General features: G+C 43.4%; 1 protein-coding gene across 1 annotated transcript; it reads right to left on the bottom strand.

Annotated features, from left to right (window-relative positions):
• Nucleotides 1–4,893: 4,893 nt before the first annotated feature.
• LOC307017207 (uncharacterized protein) lies at nt 4,894–23,223 on the bottom strand. Its single transcript, XM_079646756.1, has 5 exons — nt 23,195–23,223; nt 23,040–23,091; nt 12,791–13,049; nt 11,038–11,158; nt 4,894–5,384 (listed from the first exon to the last, which is right to left on the bottom strand). Exons 3-5 carry the CDS (start codon nt 13,025–13,027, stop codon nt 5,083–5,085), a joined length of 660 nt encoding a protein of 219 aa, XP_079502882.1. The 5' UTR covers nt 13,028–13,049; nt 23,040–23,091; nt 23,195–23,223; the 3' UTR covers nt 4,894–5,082.
• Between the last annotated feature and the right edge of the window lie 381 nt (nt 23,224–23,604).

Below are 23,604 nucleotides of genomic sequence, written 5' to 3'. Positions count from 1 at the left end.
TGCTTTAGACAAAAATAAATATGAAGTTAACTGTAAGGAGTGACTCAGTTTTAAAAATAAATACATAATACTATTACTGTATTTGAATATCTCACGTCTGAAAGTGGCCCCAAAAATAAATATTGGTATATCAATAAATGTAGTTGATTTTGTCTTTTTAATTGTTTAACCCTTGTGCCCTCCTCTGGCATTTTTGTAAATTTGTCCTGACTTTTTTTAAAAATTGGTAATCATTTCAGCTGTGTTAAAAAAAAGTCTTCTTTTGAGTCAAATCTTTGAAATCCAATGTGGTTTACTCTTACATGTTGTGTATACTCTAGTGATGCATTTTGCACCCTCTGGCCCCCTTCGTTGCAACAATGTACATGCCCCAAAACTGCTATTAAATCATCCTACATCAATATTTATTTTTCCATGAATCATTTCTAACGTGCTCAAACCTAACAAACATTCAATCATTTTCAGGATTTTAACCCTTTAAATGCCTGTTTCATTATTTGATTTATTTCATTTATCTTAAAAAAAAACACAAAACTTCCTCTGAAAGTGGAGAGAACACTGAGGGTCCGGTCCACCATCCACCACCACGGTAGCAGCAGCTGCTGCGGGGGGCTTTCTTCTCACATTCTGTGAGGACACCCTGGTTTTCCCCAGCTCCTGGGAGAACAACCTCCGTTGTTCTCTCTCCCTTCACTGTGGGCCGGACCCTCAGTGTCCTCTCCACTTTCAGATGAAGGGTCAGAGGAACTCCAAGAAATGCTGGACTCGAGAGAGCATTCTGTGTCAGACCCCCCCTCGAACCTTGTGTCTTCTTCAGATGAGTCCTGCAGCTCGCTGGCAGATGAAGGCTGCAAGCTTATTTTTGAAGTCTCTTCTGCACTGAAATGCTTCTTCATTTGAGTTCCCTCACTTTGCTCCAGGTCTTTCTCCTTCTCTGCTCACTAATGAAATAAGCTGTTGGTAAAACTGCATGTTTATCTTTGGCAGCCAGGTGCATAAACACACTAACAGTTGTTTTTTTGTTTTTGAGTAATCAAGCACCTCTTCAAAGACACATCAAACACATCCCTCAAAAGATGGCCTTTTTTTACTCATGAAATGATCCGTGCATGCTTACACACACACACACACACAGAGAGAGAGAGGGAGGAGAGGTGTGTGCTGGTTGTGCACAGGCCTAAAAAATAGTTGTTCTATCACCTGAGAGACCACCAGATCACATGCTGCATGACCTGCTGGTCTGCTGCTGGAAATGACACACACACACCACTCTCGGGGCCCCTGATAGTCACACGGCTCCATAATATAACTGGCAAAAATGTAAGAATTTCATGCATCGGCCAACAGTGGGAAAATAGTTGAATGTGGTGGAATAGAGTCCAAATATCAAATATCACTACTTTTCTCTAAATGAAATGCTGACATTAAAAAATGCATGGTTTTATACTGCAATGGCAGTGAGATCAAAACATGTGGTTTGAATGGAAGTCAATTAGTCATTTTTGAGAAAAATGAAATAATTCAAATAATGAAACAGGCATTTAAAGGGTTAAAATCCTGAAAATGATTATGGTTGTTTTTATTTTTGAGTAGGTTAGAAGCTGTTTAAGTGATTCATGAAAAAAAAAAAAATGTAGAAACAAATATTGATGTATGAGGATTTAATAGCAGTTTTTTGGGGCGTGTACATTTTGCCACGAAGCCTGAAATAACAATCACTTCAATAAATGGTAAAACAAAAAAGGAAAGGTTCTGGCTCAATTTTGGTTTAGTAGCTTGTTAGCTTATTGCAGCTGTGCATGTTGCTAGCGGGTTGCTATGCCACCTCACGAGCTGCGCCGGGTGATGTAAACAAGAACACCTCCTTAGACCAGACCGTCTCAGTTTGTAGACTGCTCGGTTCAGGGTCCGGCCTACGCCTGCGGTGCTGTTTCTCTATAAATCCATGCTGAATTGGACCTTCTGTATCATTATTCTTCTTTAATGGTGACTTCCAAACAGAGTAGACGAGAAATATCGTCACCTACTGTATCACTGCAGCATTGTTCTTTGTTACTTCCGTTTCATTACAATGACTTCCGTTAAAGCAAGAATCCCCCTCACACAAATGCACATTCCCTACTGTGAATTCTTCAGTAAAATGTTTTCAGTAGTGTGTGTGTGAGGTGTTTAGTAGCAGGGGCGCCAAAGTTAGGACGATTCTAAGGGCCCTTGACTGACAGGGGCCCCAAACATTTTTAGAATATTAAGAAAAAATGTTTAAGTAACTTTTTATCAATCATCAATAATTAACATTAATATAACGTTATATTGATGATGTACTCACTAAACTTACGATTCATTTCACTTTTTTTCTTCCAAAAGTTAATTATCCAAAGCCTCTGTAAACCCCCCTCTATTTACATGCAATGGTTTGGTCCTGCCTCCAAACGCTGTGGGCACCGCTCTTTCTAGCAGTAGAAAGTGAGAGCATGTGAGCAGGGATGCTAGTACTTACGTGTGTACAATGTCTCAACAACTAACAAAGTCAGGCTTTCAAAAGAGAAAAGAAAGGAGAGAAAGACAAGAGAGAGGGACTAAAGGGCGACAGTATGTGACCCAGTTTTTCAAAAGAAAAGGTGGGTGTGGTCCATGAGTGGTGGAAATGAGTCTGTTAGCTAAGCGTAGTCCATTGTAAATAATAATTGTAATGTTTTGCTGACATTCAGTACTGTTAATATCTTCACAGAAAAATGCTGAGGTTTTTCATTTCACTGCTCTTTTAGCTGACATTTAATAACTGCAGGTACATTTTTAGCAGCTATTCATACTAAATCAGTTGTCCTTCCCCCTGGTGCCAGGACCAACAGATCCATCTTTAGGCTCAGCAGCCCTGTCCCCCCATAATGCTTTGCAGTCTTGCCATGCTGTCCATTGAAAGCCAGTTGGCTAGAAAGCTGGACTTCAAGGACTTGATCAGTGACTTTGCCTGTAAGAAGGCTAGGCGCTGGGCTCTTGGTGAGTAAGGTTGAGCCAGGGCTCGTAATAACTGTTAAAGGGCAAGGCTATGGTAATGGTATTGGATCACTACACACAAGATACATGATGAGAAAAAGACTGACAACAGGTAATAGGCTCTGATTTAGCACCACCATCAGGCATTTCCGTTTTGTTGTCCATTTACACTTTAATACCCGCATATTTTGTAGTTGGTATGTATATTTAATAAAATAATCTGCTTATGTTATTTTTTTTGTTTGTTTTTTTGGTCTTTGTTTTTTTGTTATAGCATTTTATAAATGATAATATTGGTGTTAATGTTCACTTTATTTAAATTTAAGAGGTCATGTATATTTAAGTTATATTTATTTTTGATTTATGAATGTTCTATTCAAAAATGTTATGTACACCATAAAAGAAGACTATTGAGATCTATTGACAGGAATGGAGACCCTGAGTAACCTCATTACCCACAAACAATTCATGGTGGCAAAGGGGTCTGTCTGCTACAAGCAGGCGTACTCCAAGACAACTCTTGCCAAGGCCAAGTCAGCAACCTATGACCATCTAAAGTGAGAGGTTGATCAGATGGTCATGTCACAGCCAAAGGTTCCCTTGAGTTGAACTCTGTTCTAAAAAAGGCTGTGTACAGGTTTTTCATGTGTTATTGTTCAGTATTGTTTCATGATGAATTCTGTTCGGTTAATAAAAATATTTTTTTGTGTATGTTGGTGTTTAATTGTGTGCAACAGTACAGGGAAAAGGAGAAATTATACACAAAAAATTTACTTTGCAGAAAAACATGTCCTAATATGACCTAGATTGCATCTCAGAGCATGTAAAGTCTCTGGCTTCTGATAAGATAAGATAAGATAACTTTTATTAATCCTGTAAGGGAATTGCACATGTTATAGCAGCAGGGTGATAGGAAAAGGAATAGGGAACTATATACACATACAATTTACAGTAAAATAGAAACAGTTGAATACAAAAGATAAATAGAAATAAGTAAAGTAAAAATGAAATAAGGGGGCATTCTGGGGGCTTCGGCGGACCTCGGACCCCCCGCCGGAAAAAAAATTGCCTTCCTCCGCTCGGCATGCTACTACTTTCTATAACACAATGTTGGCAGCTCTGCCAATGTGATATATTTTCATGGGGCCCAAAATCCCTGGCGGCGCCCCTGTTCAGTGGTGATTGTGAAAGGATTTCAATAGTGTGTGTGTGAGGTTAATTTTCAGTTGCGTGTGTGTGAGGTACATTTTTAGAAGTATGTGTGAAGTTTACTTTTCAGTTGTGTGAGTGTGAGGTGTTCACTAGTGAATGTGAGAGTATTTCAGTCGTGTGTGTGCAAGGCCAGATGTTTTCAGTATGTGCGCGAGGTTAGTTTGAATTTTGGCCTACACGGCCGCTCATAAAATAGGCCATCACACAATTTTGTCTGAAATTGTTACGTTTAGTGTTGAAATGGAGTCATGTTCAGTGATAAAATATTGGTATCCTTTGACTGAACTTTAAAAGAAAGAAGATACATGTGTTGAGTAATTGTACTTATGTAGGGCTTGAGCTATGCAGTAACTTGACTAAATTTGTATTGATTTATTATTTTATTAATATAACATCCCTGATATTGCATTTGGATAATTTACACACGGTTGGTTTAGGCGCAGAATTATTTGAGGTGGAGATTTAAAATTCAGAAATTAAAGTGGTCATTATGAGTTTCAGTATGACTATAGACAGTTATACCTTGGGTTGCACAATGACTTTAAAAACGTTGGCTTTTTAGTCATGTCACAATCATAACATGTATATTCAGCTTTGTTTAAAATAAAGATCTCCTTGTATCTTTTCAGTAAACATGTGTTGGTTTTTGTTCTGTATTTCGAACTGTAAAGAAGGCTACATGCTTGATTTAACGACAAACTTACATTTTTATTAGAAACTTAAATATTTTCATAAACTTAACACAAAACAATAGAACAAATCCAAACCAAACAGAAAAAAAAGAACGGAAACTATTCTTTTCGAACAAATTTTTCGAATAATTCCAGGAATCTTTTTGAGGTTTCCTCGCTGGCTGCCTGCTGGCGGTTGAAGCGGTCATCCTCCTTGGCCACCTCCACCTCCAGGAACTGCGTCTTTTTTCGGGGAGGGGAACCGACAGAGGTGGGAGGAGGCAGACTTGGCGGCCTCCTCATCCTCCACTGTGGCCTGGCTCTGGACAGCCTCAGTGGATGTTGAGCCACTGCCAGAAGCCGCAGTGGCCGACTCTATCAGCGTGGGAGGGTCGATGGATGGCCTCCCACCGATGGCCTCATGCCGGGCCGTAAAATACGGCCATGTGTTGCTGCTGTGTCCTCTCCCCTGTCGGTCCCTGTCCCGGTTGGGGGGCATCTCAACTCCTACAAAAACACAAACAAGAGGTACAATTATACATCAGCATGCTGAGCAGACACAACCATGGTTTCACAGACACACAAGAGTAAACGAACAAATTACAACATAATGATTACCTTGTATTTTCATTTGAGGTTATCCCACTTTTTGCCGATCTGTGTGGGGGTTACAGTACCAATTAACGCAAGGGCCTTTAGAATTTCCCTTAGTGATACAAGAGATGTTTTAAGCTGGTTAGCAATTAATAAGGTCTGCTGCAGGTGTTATCTAACAAAGCAATCAATATTTAAACTCACAGGTTCAGCAGACATTATTCAAATACCAATTGTAACATACGTAAATGCTAAGGATCATATGTTCCCAACCAGGAACATTTCACTCACTCCCAGGCTTTCTTGGCAGTGTGCCTTTGGCCTGTAAAAGGTGTCTCTGACAACACGTTCTCACTCCCAACCCGTCACATATTGACGGACGGTCAGGGCTCCTCCCCGTCACTCTATTACGTACAGGGTACCCCTTGGAAGTCGGTTTTCAACGGGCAGGGTGTCCCATAGACCTTTATAGACCTCCCATAGCGTTGATAATCGACGCCATGAGAACGCTCCCCGATGGTTGGTCGTTATTGTCAATATTAATATAATAATTATTTATTTTTTAATAGTCACACTCGATTTCGCCGATTTTCTTGTTGCCCCAGCTGGTCGACACCTCTTTTCGAAAAAACAAAGGCTACATTAATGTATAAAATCGATGTTAATCCATGTCTGTGGTTGTGGAATTAATGGACGTGCTGTTGTGCGATTGCGCAACGCAATAATTTAGAAACTCTTCAACTACAACCCTAATTATATTTAAAAACATTTTAGAAGGCCTCACGAAATACTTTAATGTAAATTTAAATTTAAATGTGAAGGGATGTGTGTAATGTGGTGATTATTATTCACCCGCGGATCAATGGGTTGGGGTATTGTTGCGCACGGACATTATAGTTAACCGGACTTCCTGTTGATGTGAAATCCGAAAACATTTAAAAAAAATTAAATAATACTTTATTCGGAGTGTGCTTGCTTTTCTCTTTGAAGGTCATCACATAACGGCAGTGTAATACACGGTTCGGTTGCATTAAATATTACATATCTGCCGTAGTTCGCTATTTATAGAGCCCTGGTGAGAAGACTTCTAGACAAACAGGAATAACTGCCGCCGAAACTGAATATGTGACCATCCATCCATCCATCTTCTCCCGCTTATCCGTGGTCGGGTCGCGGAGGTAGCAGTTCCAGCAGAGAGCCCCAAACTTTCTTTTCCCTGGCCACATCAACCAGCTCTGACTGGGGGATCCCAAGGCGCTCCCAGGCCAGAGAAGAGATATAATCCCTCCATCTGGTTCTAGGTCTACCCCTTGGTCTCTTCCCAGCTGGACGTGCCTGGAACACCTCCCTAGGGAGGCGCCCAGGTGGCATCCTAACTAGGTGCCCGAACCACCTCAACTGGCTCCTTTCGACGCGAAGGAGGAGCGGTTCAACTCCGAGTCCCTCCCGGATGACCGAACTTCTCACCTTATCCCTAAGGGAGACACCAGCCACCCTGCGGAGAAAACCCATCTCGGCCGCTTGTACCCGCAATCTCGTTCTTTCGGTCATGAATATGTGACGTGGATCATAAATATATCAGCAATCAAACAAAATCTTCAATTTCTCTTCACACATTACGTCTCTTTGCAGTATCAATACTAATTCGGCTGACTTTTATATTTGATCCAATAGGTATATTGGTATATGTACACCATAACGGTGCACAGCTGATAGAAAGGGACACCTGGTGGTTAAAGCACGTTATTGAAATGTATTATTTTTATTATTAGATATTAATAGGAGACACAGACAGACAAACTAATAAGGCTTTATTTAAACATTAAAGAATACTTTAGGTTAAGGTCTTATTTTGAATAAGAAAAAAGCTTTGGGGGTATACATATTAAGCCTGACAAAGTACTAATATATTGCTTTCCTGCAATGCTAACTACTGTATGTTTAAGCACTTATTTTAACTGATATTATACATAGGCCTATGTATTATACTCTTATAAGATGTATGTAGATAGTAGGCTATAAGAAATGTGCAGAATATGACAGTTTAATGGTGGAGGTATAGACACATATTGATAGATGTCTTGTAATGCATTGTTGAGGAACCTGCGACCCAGGTTTTTCATCTCCAACCTTGTCAGGTATTGAACAATCAATAAATAAAGAACCCAGAATTTGTGTGATTATACTAAATGATTTACAAATAAACACCACTGCATATTTACAACTGTTACACATGCTGATGTTCCAGAGAGCCTCCTCGATGCTCGGTCCTCGATGTGCATTTAGAGAAAATAGATGTCCTTCAACATGGCACGCTGAAATCCATTTCCGGGTCACTACCGGAGGACTGAGGAGTCGAGGAGGGGAAATTTGAGAATTAAGAAGCCTTCAGGGAGATTGCTCTTCTGGAGTGAAGAGAGGGTAAATAATGATATTGCAAATTAGAAACGTATGATGCATTTTGACGGACAATTGGGGGAAAAGATCCTGCATTTTGAATGTCCGATAGTCCACCATTTACACCTTAGTCCCGTCTCGTCAACGAAAAAAATATATACATTTCATCATAGTTTTTATTATCAAGAATCTATTTTTAGCTCGTCCTCATGTCGTCTTAGTCAAGTAAAAAAGGTTGTTGACGAATTGGTCTCTATTATCTTCTCGCAGGTAGCGAACACAGGTTGATACGGAGCTTGGAAAATAACATAGCCGGTGGCACTTCGTTGGTAGCCCGGTAACCTTAGTGTTGGAGTCTCGGTTTCGTCTTCCAAGGGCTGCGATTGGTCACAAACGGCTGAACACATTACGCCGACAGACCGGTGTTTTTTTTCACCAGGTATGTTCGGCAAATTGCAAATGCCGCTAGGCTAACGCTGTATCTTCCCGGCTGAGAGACTAAAGAGGTAAGTATCTCATTATTTAAAGTGGTCCTGTTTTCGGCAGTGGCGGGCCTAAACGCTATTAGTATCACTTATTGTTTAAATGAATGACTGATTCTTGAATATAGAACCTCGAATCTTGAAAATATATTATTATTAATATACATGTATTAAAGGATTTCCAATAGTTTACTCTTTATTTCATAGCTTGTCTCTACGTTACGCCCGGCTGCGCTGCGTCCAGTGATGGTAGTTAATATTAGAGCTTTTATCCAATCACATTTAACTCAGACTGTGTTGCTAGGTCAAATAAATCTGCCCTGAGGCCTTCAGAATGAACATTGTGGGCGCTTGTATCTTAAAATAAATGACAATGAACATGTTGCATTGACCAATCAGATAGCGAGTTGGCGACACCAGGGCCATCTAGCGGGCCAACGATGACATCGGCCTTTTCACATCCTTTGATTGGCTTGACAGAGCTAGGAAACAGTGTCGGTAGTGTCCTGCTAGTAAAACCGGGACAAGGAGCTCAGAGAGGGGAGATGAGGAGCAGGACAGACCAGGGAGGTGGCTGGACGTGGCAGGCGGAGCGGCAGGTGTGTGGATCTGGAACGGGAAAGAAGCAGGGTTCGGAAGGTAAATCCTCTCACTAGGAGCATCAAAAAGTTACTTGGCAAAAAATTCTAAGTAGGCCTGGACGTTAGTTTACCACTGAAGTACGAAGAACTGGCAAAGACTGAGGATGAGAACCAGGGTTTTAAGCAGGTGCAGGTGAGTAGTGGCAATCGGTGAGATGAACAACAGCAGGAGCGGTGTGGAGACGGAAATCCAAATGTAGGTCAGCCACGCCCAGCCAGGAAGACAGACAGACAAAAACACAGAGGAAAAAGAGGAGGGCCGCACTGTGGATCCTCACAGTACCCTCCCCTCAACGGGAGCCTCCTGGCGACCACCAGGCTTGTCAGGATGTGCCCTCACCTGTGATATATTTATTTTAATGTCACCTTATATATATATTCATGTGTGTTAAATTTGAAGGGACAAATTACATTTTTCCTCCCCAATATAGAGAGGTGAAGTCTTTGTGTTTAGAGTGGTATCTGAGCAGGGGACATCCTTATTTGGGCATAGCTCCAAATCTCTGGAATGTTTCCATCGTAAAAAAGAGGGTGCGTTACACATGCTTAGGGCAGATGTGTGTGTGTTTTCATTGCAGTAAATATATGTGCTGCGTGATTACTGTTCAACTATACCTCTGTTTTTATTCTTTCATGTGTGGGAACTAAATGGCTACAAACATTGTGGAGAAATTAGCTTAAACATGTTTTATTACTCTATATGAAATGGAAGCAGCTTTTATGACAGGGACGAGAGAGCTGGGGGAGGGGAAATTCTTCTTAAGATTTTCAGCATGCCAATTATCAGGGAAATCTACTTGTTTTAAATAGATGTGTGTGGTTAATTACTTTGTATTAATAATAACAGTATGTGTAAAGGAAGCTGGAAATATGCAATGTGAAACCTTTTATTTGAAGTAAAGATGTGAACAATAGCTCAAATGGCTGGAAAGGCTGCAGGAAAAATGAGTGTGTTCTCTATACTGGGCCTGTGTGAAGTGTAACTATTTGAAAAGCATCTCTAATACTGCTTAAGAGCATAGGTAATGTGTTTCTCGTTATTATTGATATTAAGGTAATTTACATGTATTACGTATATTTAGCCAACTATAACAACTATATCTTAAAACATATTTTTAACTTGTGTGTGGTAACCTGAGGGGGGGAAGATGGCCACAGAGACAAAGAGCCATAAAGGGGAATGTGTGTGTGCTGGCTGCAAGATGTGAAATAAGATAAGGAAACTTGTTATTTAGAGCAGGTTCGTTCCAGACACCAAAAGGTGTCTGGTTTTCGTCGAACTGAAAGAAACGTTTAGTTTCCGGGTTTCTTCTGCTGCGTCGCGCTGATTGGGTACGACAGGCCATGTGTTGGTCTCTCCCAATGAGATGACCTCAGGGGGAAGCATCCACACACCTCCTCCTGTGTTTTTAGTATGAAAGCCTGTGTTTTCCTTTGGTTCGCTCTCTTCTTTTCTTCATACGGCCGAGGGGTAAGAGCTCTTCCAGGAGAGGACCAGAGCAGGGGCACCCAAAGGGGGGCCCCTTTTGAATTGTTTTGTGATGTCGTGTATGTTCCACCATTAAAGCAGATTATTGTTTAACCCTTATCCTGGTGCTTTGACTTTTCCTTCTTGTAAAACACACTCATAGAGGAACGCGCGAAGCAGAGGTTCTGCCTCAACACACCATAACAGGGTCCAGGACTCGAGAACGAGGAGCCCAGCATTGTTCTTCGAGGCCGTAACTATCCCAGTCAACCAGATATTGCAAGCCCCTGCCCCGATGCCTGACATCCATGAGACGGTGCACAGTGTAGGCAGGATGGTCATCGATGATTCGGGGGGGAGGAGGGGGAACGGTTGGAGGGCTCAGGTCGCTGGTGTGAACAGGTTTAATTTGGGACACATGAAAAGTGGGATGAATTCTCAAGCTTCTGGGAAGCTTCAGCCGGACAGCGGAGGGTTAATAATGCTTTGAATTGTGAAGGGACCAATAAAGGGAGGGGACAATTTCTTTGACTCAGTAAGGAGGGGAATATTCCTGGAAGATAACCAAACCGACTGACCTGGGGCGTAAGGGGGTGCAGCTTGTCTGTGGCAGTTGGCTGACTGTTGGTTCCGGGCAGAAGTCAGGAGGAGAGCAGAGTGAGTGTCTTTCCAGATCTTCTTGCAACGACGAACATGCTGCTGAACAGATGTTAAAAACAGATGTTAAAAATTGATTGCTGTAAATGATAAATGTCTGGTAGACAATCAAGTTTATCTAATCAATTTTCAATGTATCACTATTTTTCACATCACACACATTTTCATCACCTCCATTCTTTATTTGTGTTATATCCACCCTTGAGGACACTTAAATGATAAATGACAATTTTATGTTATGAATGCTGAAGAATGATGAAATGTAAGACAGGCAAAATGATGTAACATTGCTCTGTTTTAATCAAATCGGCTTTAGATTACTCTAATCACTTTTCCAATTCAGATCCGTTATACCCCTCTATTTTTCAATTTACATGCATTTTCATCACCTCCATTTTTGTCAATTATTTTTTGGGGCTGTAGAAGTGTCAAAATCAATATAGATGTTTTTATTTTAAAGTAAATTCAGATTGAACATAGTTAAACAAATGCAAATTAGTTTCCGTCTAAAAAAACATTACTTATAGTGAAAACCACCCTTGAACGATGGGATAGTAGACAAAAACCTTTAGGAATCCAAACTATAACATATAATAAGTACCCTGTATCAACATTGATGCAAAACAAGTGAAATTTGACCTTTTTAAAGAGGTTTAGAAAAAGTAGGTCTAGGCGGGTTTCTCCCCGTTAAGTGGGTATGACACATTAATAGGTTGTTAAATGTTAACAAGCCCTGGAACGGTGTTTGTTACAAGATGCTACGTCAGCGGGGGCAATCGGGCTAGCAACAAAAGTGCTAAATTGGCATCACTGCACGTGTGTGTGTGCTTGTGCTTTCGACTTTTTACTCGTAAAAAATACTTTTACTCGTGAATCCATACCGGATACTAATGTCAGCCGAGTTTTAGGCTCAAACCTCCTTCAAATACTCGCTATTTCACTCAGCAGCTCTTAATTTCCAACCCAATGCTAGCTAGCTAGCTAGCGCGCTAACATATTAACGTTTTTCCTAAAACGAACTAACGTTAAATATGAAATATGCATAAAAAAGTGAGGCGACAGACAGTCTGAGACAGAGACTAACGTTAGAGGATTAATTTGCATTGTCTGCTGATGAACTAGATTACATTTGAATGTACTTACTTGATAACTCCAGTCCGGGCTCTGAGCGAGGAAGAAAGATGGCAGCCAACTCGGATTTCAAATTAATTTCAGTTTTGGGACACTGCGTGTGACGTCATATTGCGGGCGCATGCATGTTACATACAATTCCGAGGCTGACGCATGTTATCAATTTAATGCAACGGATTGTTCTGAGTTTACAAATATTTTTCAAGTTGAAGTTTTTGTAACTCGTCTTAATGAGTTGTAATGGGCAGTGGGTTCACTCAGCATGATAACATTTGCCCATCTGACTAAAAACCGATATCCTTTTTAACGGTGCACAAGGATGAAGGATGTTATAGGAACCAGCAGTTTGCAACAAGACAGCTCCCACCCCAGTGTCTGACGCATCTACTTCCACAATAAACTGCTTATCAGGATCTGGCTGGATGAGGATGGGAGCAGAGGTGAAAAGGGACTTGAGTCTGAGAAAAGCCTCATTAGCTTCTGGGGTCCACAATAACTTAATATTGACAAAGGTGAGTCTTGAGAGAGGTGCAGCAACCTTACTGAAGTTCCTGATGAAGCGGCGGTAAAAGTTGGCGAAGCCCAGAAATCTCTGAAGCTCCTTCCTCGTAGTTGGGGTTGGCCACTCCACCACAGCCTCGATCTTTCCTGGATCTGCCTCCACTCTGCCTTGCCTGATGATGTAGCCCAGGAAGCTGACCCGGTTCTGGTGGAACTCACACTTCTCAGTCTTGACATAGAGCATGTTCTCCAGAAGTCTCTGAAGAACCTGGCGGACATGGTTCTCGTGTTCCTCCTGGTTCTTGGAGAAAATCAGAATGTCTTCTAAGTACACAAAGACAAAGCGGTTAAGGAAATCACGCAGGACACCATTGACCAGAGGCTGAAAAACTGCTGGAGCGTTAGTGAGACCAAAGGGCATGACAAGGTACTCAAAGTGACCTAAGGGGATTTTGAAGGCCGTCTTCCATTCATCCCCTTGGCGGATATGGATCAGGTGATAAGCATTCCTAAGGTCAAGCTTGGTGAACAGGGTTGCCCCTTGGACGGGTTCAAAAGCATAGGTAAGCTGAGGTAACGGGTACTTAACAGTGATGTTGTTTAACCCACGAAAGTCAATGTAAGGTCGCAGTGACTTATCCTTCTTGTTAACGAAGAAGAACCCGGCAACCACGGGGAGGAGGAAGGACGAATAATCCCAGCAGTCACTGAGTCAGTGATATATATAGACCCTCCAGAAAAACGCGATTCTGCGATCGCAGAATTTATCGCATAATCAGCAAGATGGCGCATATTTTTAAAAGGCCGCATATTTATCAAAAGGCCGCATAATCCCCATATTTTTCCACACAAAGTTGAGGGGAAAATAAGTTGAGTCGTCTTGACGTGACGTCATCAGCTCGTGCATCACAGAATGTAAACAACACTGTATAGAGTGAACGTGTGGAAGTCACACGATAGAGAAAACACCAAGATGAAAAAATCTAATCCATCTCATTTACCAACGAACATTTCTACTAAAGACCCGGCAAAAAGTGGGGAGAAACTATTCTGCACCCCGTGCAACTGTGTGTTGGAGCATAAGAGAAAATCGACGGGAACGACCCACTTTGATTCATTCAAACATTCGAAAATGCTTTCTGCTGCTGCGGACAAGAAAGCCAAACAACTCACGTTCAGCGAGGCATCAACCTCCAAAACCCTTTCGAGGGCTACAAGAAAGAAAGTGAGTAGCCTACAAGATTGAAGCTGGTCAGATAACGAACGAGTAAATGAAAACGGAATGAGGCGGAGAAGTGTGTGTGTGCGTGTGTGTGGGGGGGAGGGGTGTGTGTGTGTGTGAGATTAAAAAAGCCCAATTGCTTTTACAATAAATAAACATTGAATGTGTTTAATTGAATAGTAAAGGGGTTTAACGTTAGTGGCAGTTTGTGTGTGAGAGAGAATAAATAAGACAGCCCAATATTAAAAAATTGTAATTATTTTTCCCCGCATATTTAGCATATTTCGCAACTTTCCGCATATTTCGCAACTTTCCGCAATTTCACCGCATAAAATCACATAAAAACCCCGCATGTTTAATCGCATAATCAAGGATTTTAGCCCGCATAATCAAGGAATTTAGCCCGCATAATAAAGGATTTTTGCCCGCGTTTTTCTGGAGGGTCTATATATAGCTCCATAGCCTCTTTCTCAGGACGGGACAGGTTGTAGAGGCAGCTGGTGGGTAAAGGAGCCACAGGAAACAGATCTATGGGGCAGTCGTAGGGCCGGTGAGAAGCAAGGGCGAGAGCCCTCTCCTTGCTGAAGACCAATCTCAGGTCGTGGTAGGTCGCAGGGACTCCAGTTAAATCTACAGAAGCAGCACAGCAGAAGGCAGGGTTGGGGGAGACAGGAGGAACGGCAGATAACAGACAGTTAGCGAGACAGTCCTGATCCCATTCAATGATTCTACCTTTAGCCCAATCAATGTGTGAGTTGTGGGTGCAAAGCCAAGGATAACCCAATACCAGAGGTGTGGAAGGTGCGGAGATTACCTTTAACTGGATGAGCTCTCTATGGTTGCAGGAGGTGATCAGTGTCACAGGGTTTGTCTGTTCCGTAACTGTGGAGATTATTTGCCCATTAAGTGCATAGGCTGTTAGAGATTCATCTAAAGCAGAGGTGCCCAGTACGTCGACCGGTCATTCATAAAAAAAAAATCCAGCTCCGTTAAAATAGACAAAACAGGTTTTGATCCCTCCTCCCTTGGCCTCCCTGCCACTTAATTCACGAGTTTACTTGATTGACAGAAAAAGCCCCCTATCGCTTTCCAGTCTGTTAACCCAGAATACAAAGCGATACAAAATCATTCAAGTGCCGGGAAAACTCAAATTAAGTTAAAGAGACAAACAATAAAATGAGTGCGGGACCGAGCAAAAAGCTAAAGACATACCACTTCCACACAGAATGGGAGGAAGAATATTTTTTTGTGATGTCACATTCAAAGGTTATTTGCCTTATTTGTAAAGCAAGCATCACTCTGCAAATGAAAGGTAACGTGGAGAGGCATTATCGGAGAGTTCACAAGGCATATGACAGCGACTTCCCTCCGAGTAGCGAGTTGAGAAAGAGAAAGGTCATGTATTATTGCTACAAAAACCTTATCTTGCAGTCTTAGTGCCGCCAACTCGTTTCTAAAATGCAAAAAGACAAACAAATGCGTCTTTGGCCGGTGTATTTTCAATCTTTCCAATCCAGACCAGATCTCTCTCCCCCGTCTGTGTGCGAGGGGGCGGGGCAGTTTACACACACACACACGCAGCTGCTACATGCAGCAGCACACGGAGGAGATGGCGGAGAGAAGCGCTCCAAGGTGTGGTTAAATGTTACCCATCTTGAGGTGGACGATGCTCCTTGCCAAGAGTTTTTAGCATGTAAGGGTGGTAACACGAGCAATTTCTCTAAACATTTAACAAAAGTGCACCACATTCAGACGGAGGAATGCACCGGGTTCGACTGTCTTTCTAGTAGCTCTGTAGCCCCATCCACGAGTAACGTTTCCACGTCAGGTGTTATGTATGCTAGCTGCAACACACAGAGTTAACTACATTATACAAACATGGGTTAATGAGAGGTAAACAGAGTTACTCTTTATTTTGTTAAAGTTTCAGCTATTCTGTTTACAGTTCTGTCATCAAATTATTTAATACGATTTGTTAAAACATTGTTGTTTCTTTTGATGTGAAATAATATTTATTTTATTTCAATAAAAAGCAATGTTAATTTTGTTCACAATTTGTTAAGTTAATTTAATAATATATGTATTTTTGAATCAAGTATTCATCTTTATTGTCTTCATTGTTAGTTTCCACATGCCTAAAACAACATCAAGCTAAATCTAAAAGTTGATGGCTAAATGAGAGCATTTGAGAAATTGTGCAAGGCATACAGTAATAGTCTGAATAGTCCATTAATCGTTTCATTAATCGATAGATTCATCGATTATCAAATTAGTCGTTTGTTGCAGCCCTATTGTAGTTATCCCATGTATAAATAAAACGTGTTATTCAGCAACCCTTGCAATTTGGGATTTTATTTTTGGTTGGTAGATCTCGGCGAGCTGGTCATTTCAAAAGTAGCTCACCAGCCCAAAAGGTGTGGGCACCCCTGATCTAAAGGCTCCAGGCAAAACTGGGCTTACTGTGTGAGACTGGTGGAGTACGCTGTGTCCGCTCTGCTCGGCGCTCCCGCAAACCACAGTCCATTCGGGACACCAGGAAAATCAGATCTGGAAGATCCGCTGGAACCTATCGAGCTGCCAATTTATCCCCGAGCTGATCCTTTAAACCTCTCAAAAACACCGCCTTGATAGCCGCCTCACCCCATCGAGCCTCTGCAGCGAGAGTATGAATATGGAGTCAGATTTGGGTCAATATTCTAGCGCGCAAAACAAGCTACTCACGAGCGGAAAATGTGCTTTTACACGGGCATGAAATGACCCTCGCTCGCAGATTAAACCCCCGCGAGCAGAGACAGCCCTCTTGCTCGCTCGCGGAGTCTGTCTGCGCGTGCGTGAAAAGTTTCTGACACTTTGGGGCGGAGCCACTGGACTTTGATTGACAGCTGCCAGGAAACCTGGAGTTGCCAGGTTTGATAAATGCCTGAACTATCAAGAGCCAAGGAGTGACAGCAGCAATATCAGTTGGACGAGATTGAATGGTAAAGATGTCTATAAAAAACCATTATATTCGTAAAGTGTACTGCTAATATATATATATATATATATATATATATATATATATATATATATATATTAATTAATTAATTTTATATAAAACAATATATTTTTGAGTGGGCTGTATCTGTCGAAAACTGCTCGCTACTGTCTGCTGTATGCACCTCTTACGAAATGAACTATAAATGAACTTGTGGTGATTGACATTATTCACCCACGGATCTATGGGTTGGGTATTGTTCTGCACGGACATTTGAGTGAGCCGGACTTCCTGTTTCCGCCGGTCTTCGCTTCCCGGGCTTGAAGTGTTTACATGTGTTTGCAGATGCTTAATAAAAGTATAGCTTGTACCTTTGATACCCCGCCTCCGACTCCCGTCTCTCGACACTACATTGGTGACCCCGACATAAGTCTTGTTGAAGGATCCGAGACTGAACCGAGCATGGTAAGTAACGCCGTTTTTTTCAAACTGCCGGAGTTTTGGGAGACATCTGCGGCTGCATGGTTCGCTCAGGCGGAGGCTCAGTTCGCCCTCCGCGGAGTGACTGACGACGCAGCACGCTATTTTCACGTCGTTTCGGCGCTGGGGAGCTCCACTGCAACCCAGACGGTGGGCTTTATTACATCTCCTCCTGCCCAGGATAAATATGCAGCGTTCAAGGCTTTCCTGCTAAAGACTTTCGAGCTGTCACGGTCGGAAACGGGCCCGACGCCTGCTCGCTATTCATAGCCTGGGGGACAACAAGCCTTCTGACCATGGAAATGGTCAGAAGGCTGGGTACCCTGATTAGACAGGGTACCCTGCTGGGTACGGAAGAACCAAATTTTTTGTTCATAGAACTGTTTCGCTACGGGGCGAAAGCGAAGATGTGCCGTCCCCCCTGCACAGACGCCAAGGCCTGCACTCGGTAGTGGCCGCGAGCGTGGGCACATCCAACCGGCTACTGTTCATCAGGGACACCCTCTCTGGTCGCAGACTCCTTTGTGACACAGGAGCCCAGCGGAGCGTCCTGCCGGCTACCGTGGAGGACGCCGCCGGTGGAGGCCACGGCCCACCTTTAACGTCCGCTAACGACACCCCTATTCGAACCTATCGCACAAAGACAGTGGACCTGTGCTTCGAGGGTCAGCGGTTTAAGTGGGATTTCGTCACGGCTGACATCTCCTTCACCCTCCTCGGCGCAGACTTCCTGTGCGCTCACGGGCTGCTGGTGGACGTCAAGAACGGCCGCTTGGTGGACGCGCTGGCGTTTGCCTCGTTCACGTGTCCCCGCGGCGAGGCCTCATTCAGCGGGCTCTGCAGCTCACTCTCACAGGCCAACAAGTTCCAGCACCTTCTCAGTGAGTTTCCCGACTTGACGCAGCCCACTTTATCCGCTGCCACTACCAAACACGGGGTAGTGAACCACATTGACACTGAAGGCCCCCCTGTCTACGCTAGGGCCCGGCGGCTCAACCCTGACATGCTGGCAGTCGCCAAGTCGGAGTTCGTCAACATGGAGCGTCTGGGCATCATCTGCCGCTCAGACAGCCCTTGGGCTTCGCCGCTTCACATGGTCCCTAAATCAGCCGGTGGCTGGCGACCGTGTGGTGACTACCGCCGCCTTAACGACTCCACTACGCCAGACCTCTACCCGGTCCCTCACATCCAGGACTTCTCTGCACACCTGGCGGGCAAGCTTTTGAACTTTTTGCGGTTCCTGAGAGGAGGTTTTACCATGTCAATGTCGACCTCGTGCGTCCGCTTCCTCCCTCTCACGATTTCACCTACCTGTTTATGATGGTGGACAGGATGACCCGCTGGACCGAGGCCGTTCCCCTCGCCTCAACGTCAGCTTCCGACGTCGCCCGTACTTTCATCGGCACGTGGGTGGCGCGCTTTGGGACCCCGTCTGACCTCTCCTCTGACCGCGGTTCTCAGTTCACCACGGAGCTGTGGAACGCTGTTGCTGTGGGTTTGGGGGTCAAACTGCACCGCACCACCGCATATCACCCCCAGGCTAACGGATTGTGTGAGCGGTTTCACCGGTTCATGAAGGCGTCACTGCGTGCCGGCTTGACCGACTGCAACTGGGTGGACAAGCTCTCCCGTGGGTTATGCTCGGCTTCAGGTGTGCCCCCAAAAGAAGACCTGCAGTCCTCGTCGGCGGAGCTTGTGTATGGCCAGACGCTACGGGTCCCCGGGGAATTCATTCCCACCACCACTGTGCCCCTGGTCTGCAGCCGGGCAGCGCTCCTCCCTGCTGGAGACCGCCGGGACATTCGCGCCCGTCCCCACGTCGCAGCACAGCAACCCAGCTTTCCAGGTGTCCCCCGGATTACGGTCGCCGGATTTTGTTTTTATTCACCACGACGCCCACCGCGTTCCCCTGCGGCCCCCTTACGACGGTCGGTTCAGGGTCATATGTCACGGGGACAAGAGCCTGGTGGTGGACATTGGTGGCAGGCCTGAGACTGTGTCCGTTGATCGGATTAAGCCTACTCACTTGGACGTTTCCAGGCCGTTGGAGTTGGCTCTGCCCCCACGTTGGGGCCGCCCTCCCATGGCCCGCCCTCCTCGGCCCCTGTGGTCTGTACGCGCCGGGGTCGGGTGGTACTTCCTCCGAGGCACAGGGATTTTGACTATGGGTGAATACTGGGGGGGCTTGTGTGGTAATTGACATTATTCACCCACGAATCTATGGGTTGGGGTATTGTTCTGCAAGGACATTTGAGTGAGCCGGACTTCCTGTTTCCGCCGGTCTTCGCTTCCCGGGCTTGAAGTGTTTACATGTGTTTGCAGATGCTTAATACAAGTATAGCTTGTACCTTTGATACCCCGCCTCCGACTCCTGTCTCTCGGCACTACAAACTATAGTATTTCTATAGTATACTGTAAGAGTTGTATAGTGTCCTATAGTAAGTTTGTAGTGTTCTGTTGTATTTTTCACCTGCTATCGTTCTATAGTTTTTTCTGTAGCTCCATTTTATTAGCTATAGTCAGGGGTGCACATAACTTTTTTGCCCTGGTTCTCAAAGGAGCACCTGGAGATGTTGCTTGGTGCTCATCCTTAAAATGAAATAAACCGTAACTTTTGAGGGGGTCTTGACTTTGTTTGACACACGACACTGAAAACACATGCAGAGGTGAACACAAGACAACATTAGCACGACCGACCAGTAATCCTACAAGCTGTCATCACTACCCTCCTGACTGTTCTCCTCACTGTCTTCCTCTCTGTCAGACATGGTAGCTGATGATGTAGGCCCACTACTTTCTCTCTGGTTGAATCTGCGATTAGCTGCTTGCATCCACAAGTCAACAGCTGGTTTTGGGTCGAAAGTCTCTTGTCATCTTAGAAAAGTGGATGTAATCAAATAAGTATGTGAACATAACCAATAACCTACCATAGCCAATAACAAATTAATGTAACTTATTTTATTTGTGTTGTTCATTCTTATTTATTTATGCATTTCTTTTTATCTCTCCAGTTTTAAAGGATATTTTTGGTTACTGTCCTATAGTATACATTGAAATGATTTCAAACCTGTTTATCCCAATAATTATAAAGGAGTGTCTTTGAAATATGTGTTTACATAAATTGTGACCAAACCCTTTGAACTTAGACTAAAGTGGACTATCTAAACACTGAGAGTCCTTACTTACTACCTCCATTAGTCCTTAGTTACCAGCCTCTCAGTCTGACTGGAGAGGACTCTCCCTCCACATTATTGTAGAAACATCTTCTTCTTATATACGTTAGAGCAGCTAGCACCAGATTCTAATAACAACAGCGCCGGTACCGTTGCACCCTCCCTCGCTCACTCGCATTTTGGCTGTGAGCTGCGGGCGCCAGATAAGCCAAAATCCCCCATTTTCATCACTTACAGCGCCCATCGTACAGGGCAAATGAAACGTGTAACCGGGGTGAAAAGGGTGTTACATTTACTTAAATATGAATATTGTTACATCAAGGCCGAAAATTAGGATGAGCCCCAACGGTCAAAAATGTTTTCTCCCTCCCAGAACTACCAGCGCAGCGCCCCCCAGATCTGGCGCCCTAGGCGACCATCAACGTCAGTGCTACGGGCCGGCCCTGAGTTCATATGCAACTCGCATATATCTTTCTCTCTCTCTTCTCTCTCTTCTCTCTCTTCTCTCTCTCCTCTCTTTTCTCTCCTCTCTTTTCTCTTTTCTCTCTCTCTCCCTCTCTCTCTTTCAATGTTGGTACGCAAATACGCCTTTTTTCAAATGACCCGGTGCTCTTTTTTTGGCGGAGGTGCGCATGCGCACCTGCGCACCAGTTATGTGCAGCCCTGGCTATAGTAGCCCTATAATATTTCAATAGTAATACTATGTATCTAGTATCTACTATGTATGGATCTTTGTAGTATTCCTATATTATTTTAAATACTATAACTATAGTTTAATATATATAGTGTTTCATAGTTGTTTTTTAAACACACTATAGAACACTCCTAGTAATATCATGATATTGTCATATTGAATGCATATTATTACAGTAGTGTTTGTAAAAGCATTACACTCAATAGTTTTTTTTTTGGTGTTTCCGTATTAAGACTATATTATTTTTAAATAGTACTACCATAGTATAATATATAGTGTTTCTGTCGTTGTTTTTTGAACACACTATGGAACACTCCTTTAGTAATAGTATGATATTGTCATAATGAATGCATTTTATTACTATAGTGTTTGTAAAAGCATTACACTCCTAGAATTAATGTGTCATTCTTTTTTATATAACATAATTAATTGATAGTTCAGGCATTTATCAAACCTGGCCACTCCGGGCTTCCTGGCAGCTGTCAATCAAAGTCCAGTGGCTCCGCCCCAAAGTGTGAGAAACATATATTGATTGGGTCATTGACCCAAATCTGACTCCATAATAAGCTTAATATGTTGTTATTTATGTAATTAATTAATTCTAGGAGGGTCATTTCATGCACGTGTAAAAGCTCATTTTCCGCTCGTGAGTAGCTCGTTTTGCGCGCTAGAATATTGACCCAAATCTAATCTCGACTAATGCTCGGATGAGCTGGTCGTGTTGACCCAGAAGGGTACCCTGACTAGATAGGGCATGATGGACTGTGGCGGGATCCGATCCAGTGCCTGCAGGGTTCATTCAAGCAGGGTTAGGAAGGTAAATCCTCTCACTAGGACAGTGGTTCTCAAACTTTTTCTGTCTGGCCCCCCCAACACAAATAGTCAGGCTCAGTGGCGGCGCCAGAGATTTATTTTGGGGGTGCTGTGGGGTAGCTTGACGTTTCATAGAGGGTGCTCAAACATTTAGGGTTTCCCATTAATGTACCGGGCGCTACACTAGAATTTTCTACTGCAACAATCCCCACACATATACACAATGTACCCGCGACTGTTACAATGAAGGCTCGATAATTAGCTCACGGCATATAGGTGTAAGCAGGGGTAAAGTGATATTTTTATAGGTGGTGTGTGGACCTTACATAGGGGGGTCCGGGGGCAAGCTCCCCCGGGAAGATTTTTAAATATTGAAGTTAAAAGCATCAATCTGGTGCACATTGAGAGCAAAATGAAGAGATCTATGGTTACATCTCTCAACACCCATTTGAAACAGAACTGTAAACAGATTTACTTTTTCTTTATGGATATTTTACAAATCACTCCCTTTTAATCTTTATTCTTTTTTTAATATCATATAGTATTTCATACCTGTTTTAATTTATTCTCTTATTTTTGTATCACTATAATGATCATATAAACGTGTGCCTCGGAAATAATTGTTTACATTAATGGTGACCAAAACGTTTGAGACCCACTGAGATAACACTGAGAGAGTCCTTTACAAATGTAGCGCTTCATTTCAGACGCCTACCCGTGCGGGTCCGTGATCTGCACGGGGTGGGCCCCTGCTGAAAAGGAAACCCCCTCCACAGGACTTGATACGCCCCCTTGATAAATAAATGTAATTTGAATGAAACCAGCTGCAATGGATCATGGATCCACCAGGGGGAGCCGTGAAAAGTTGCCACACTGGAACTCATGTGAAATAAACAGCTGATAGATCTACAGCAGGGGTCTCAGACTCAATTTACCTGTGGGCCGCTGGACGTAGAGTCTGGGCAAGTCTGGGCCGCTTCAAATATTCTGCAACACATTTATTAAAAAATAAAACATTAACAGTTATTCAACATCTTCTTAACATGAACTGTTCTTCACAACATAACTATGTACAGTTGCTCTTTCTTACCTACTCCTCGCTGGTAGAGACCTGGCAGCGCTTCCTCTCACACAGCTGAGCCACATTTGGTTTGAGGGAGGAAGCAGTTGAAACCCTCAGTATGTCTTGAAGATGTGCATCAGTAAGTCTGGACCTGTACTTTGACTTATTGAAGTTCATGGTGGAGAAGAGCTGTTCACACATATATGTGCTCCCAAAAAGGCACATGGTCCGCTTGAACATCCTGGAAATCTCAGGAAAGGAGGGGGGCAATTCTCTCATGAACTGTCCAAGCTTGTCTGCTTTCCCATTCACTTCCCTGAACTTGGCTTTGAGCTCAGAATTGCACTGCAGGTCGATGAGCTCCATTTGAAGCACACCAGGGGCATTTTCCACATCAAAGGAGAAGGGGTCTGCAAACATTTGGAAAGTGGCTCTGT

This window comes from Notothenia rossii, assembly GCF_949606895.1.
Source record: "Notothenia rossii genome assembly, chromosome: 8".
Taxonomy (NCBI): Eukaryota; Metazoa; Chordata; class Actinopteri; order Perciformes; family Nototheniidae; genus Notothenia; species Notothenia rossii.
This window is presented reverse-complemented; position numbering and strand designations above follow the sequence as displayed.

Bases quoted from the DNA above. Each gene is read 5' to 3' on its own strand.
- LOC307017207 (XM_079646756.1), bottom strand. From the start codon at position 13,027: ATGTCCGCCAGGTTCTTCAGAGACTTCTGGAGAACATGCTCTATGTCA. The intron at 11,159-12,790 runs GTAAGGTTGCTG...ACATCTGTTCAG, and splicing joins CCGCTTCATCAGGAACTTCA to CAGCATGTTCGTCGTTGCAA. The intron at 5,385-11,037 runs GTCAGTCGGTTT...GTGTTTTTGTAG, and splicing joins TGCACCCCCTTACGCCCCAG to GAGTTGAGATGCCCCCCAAC.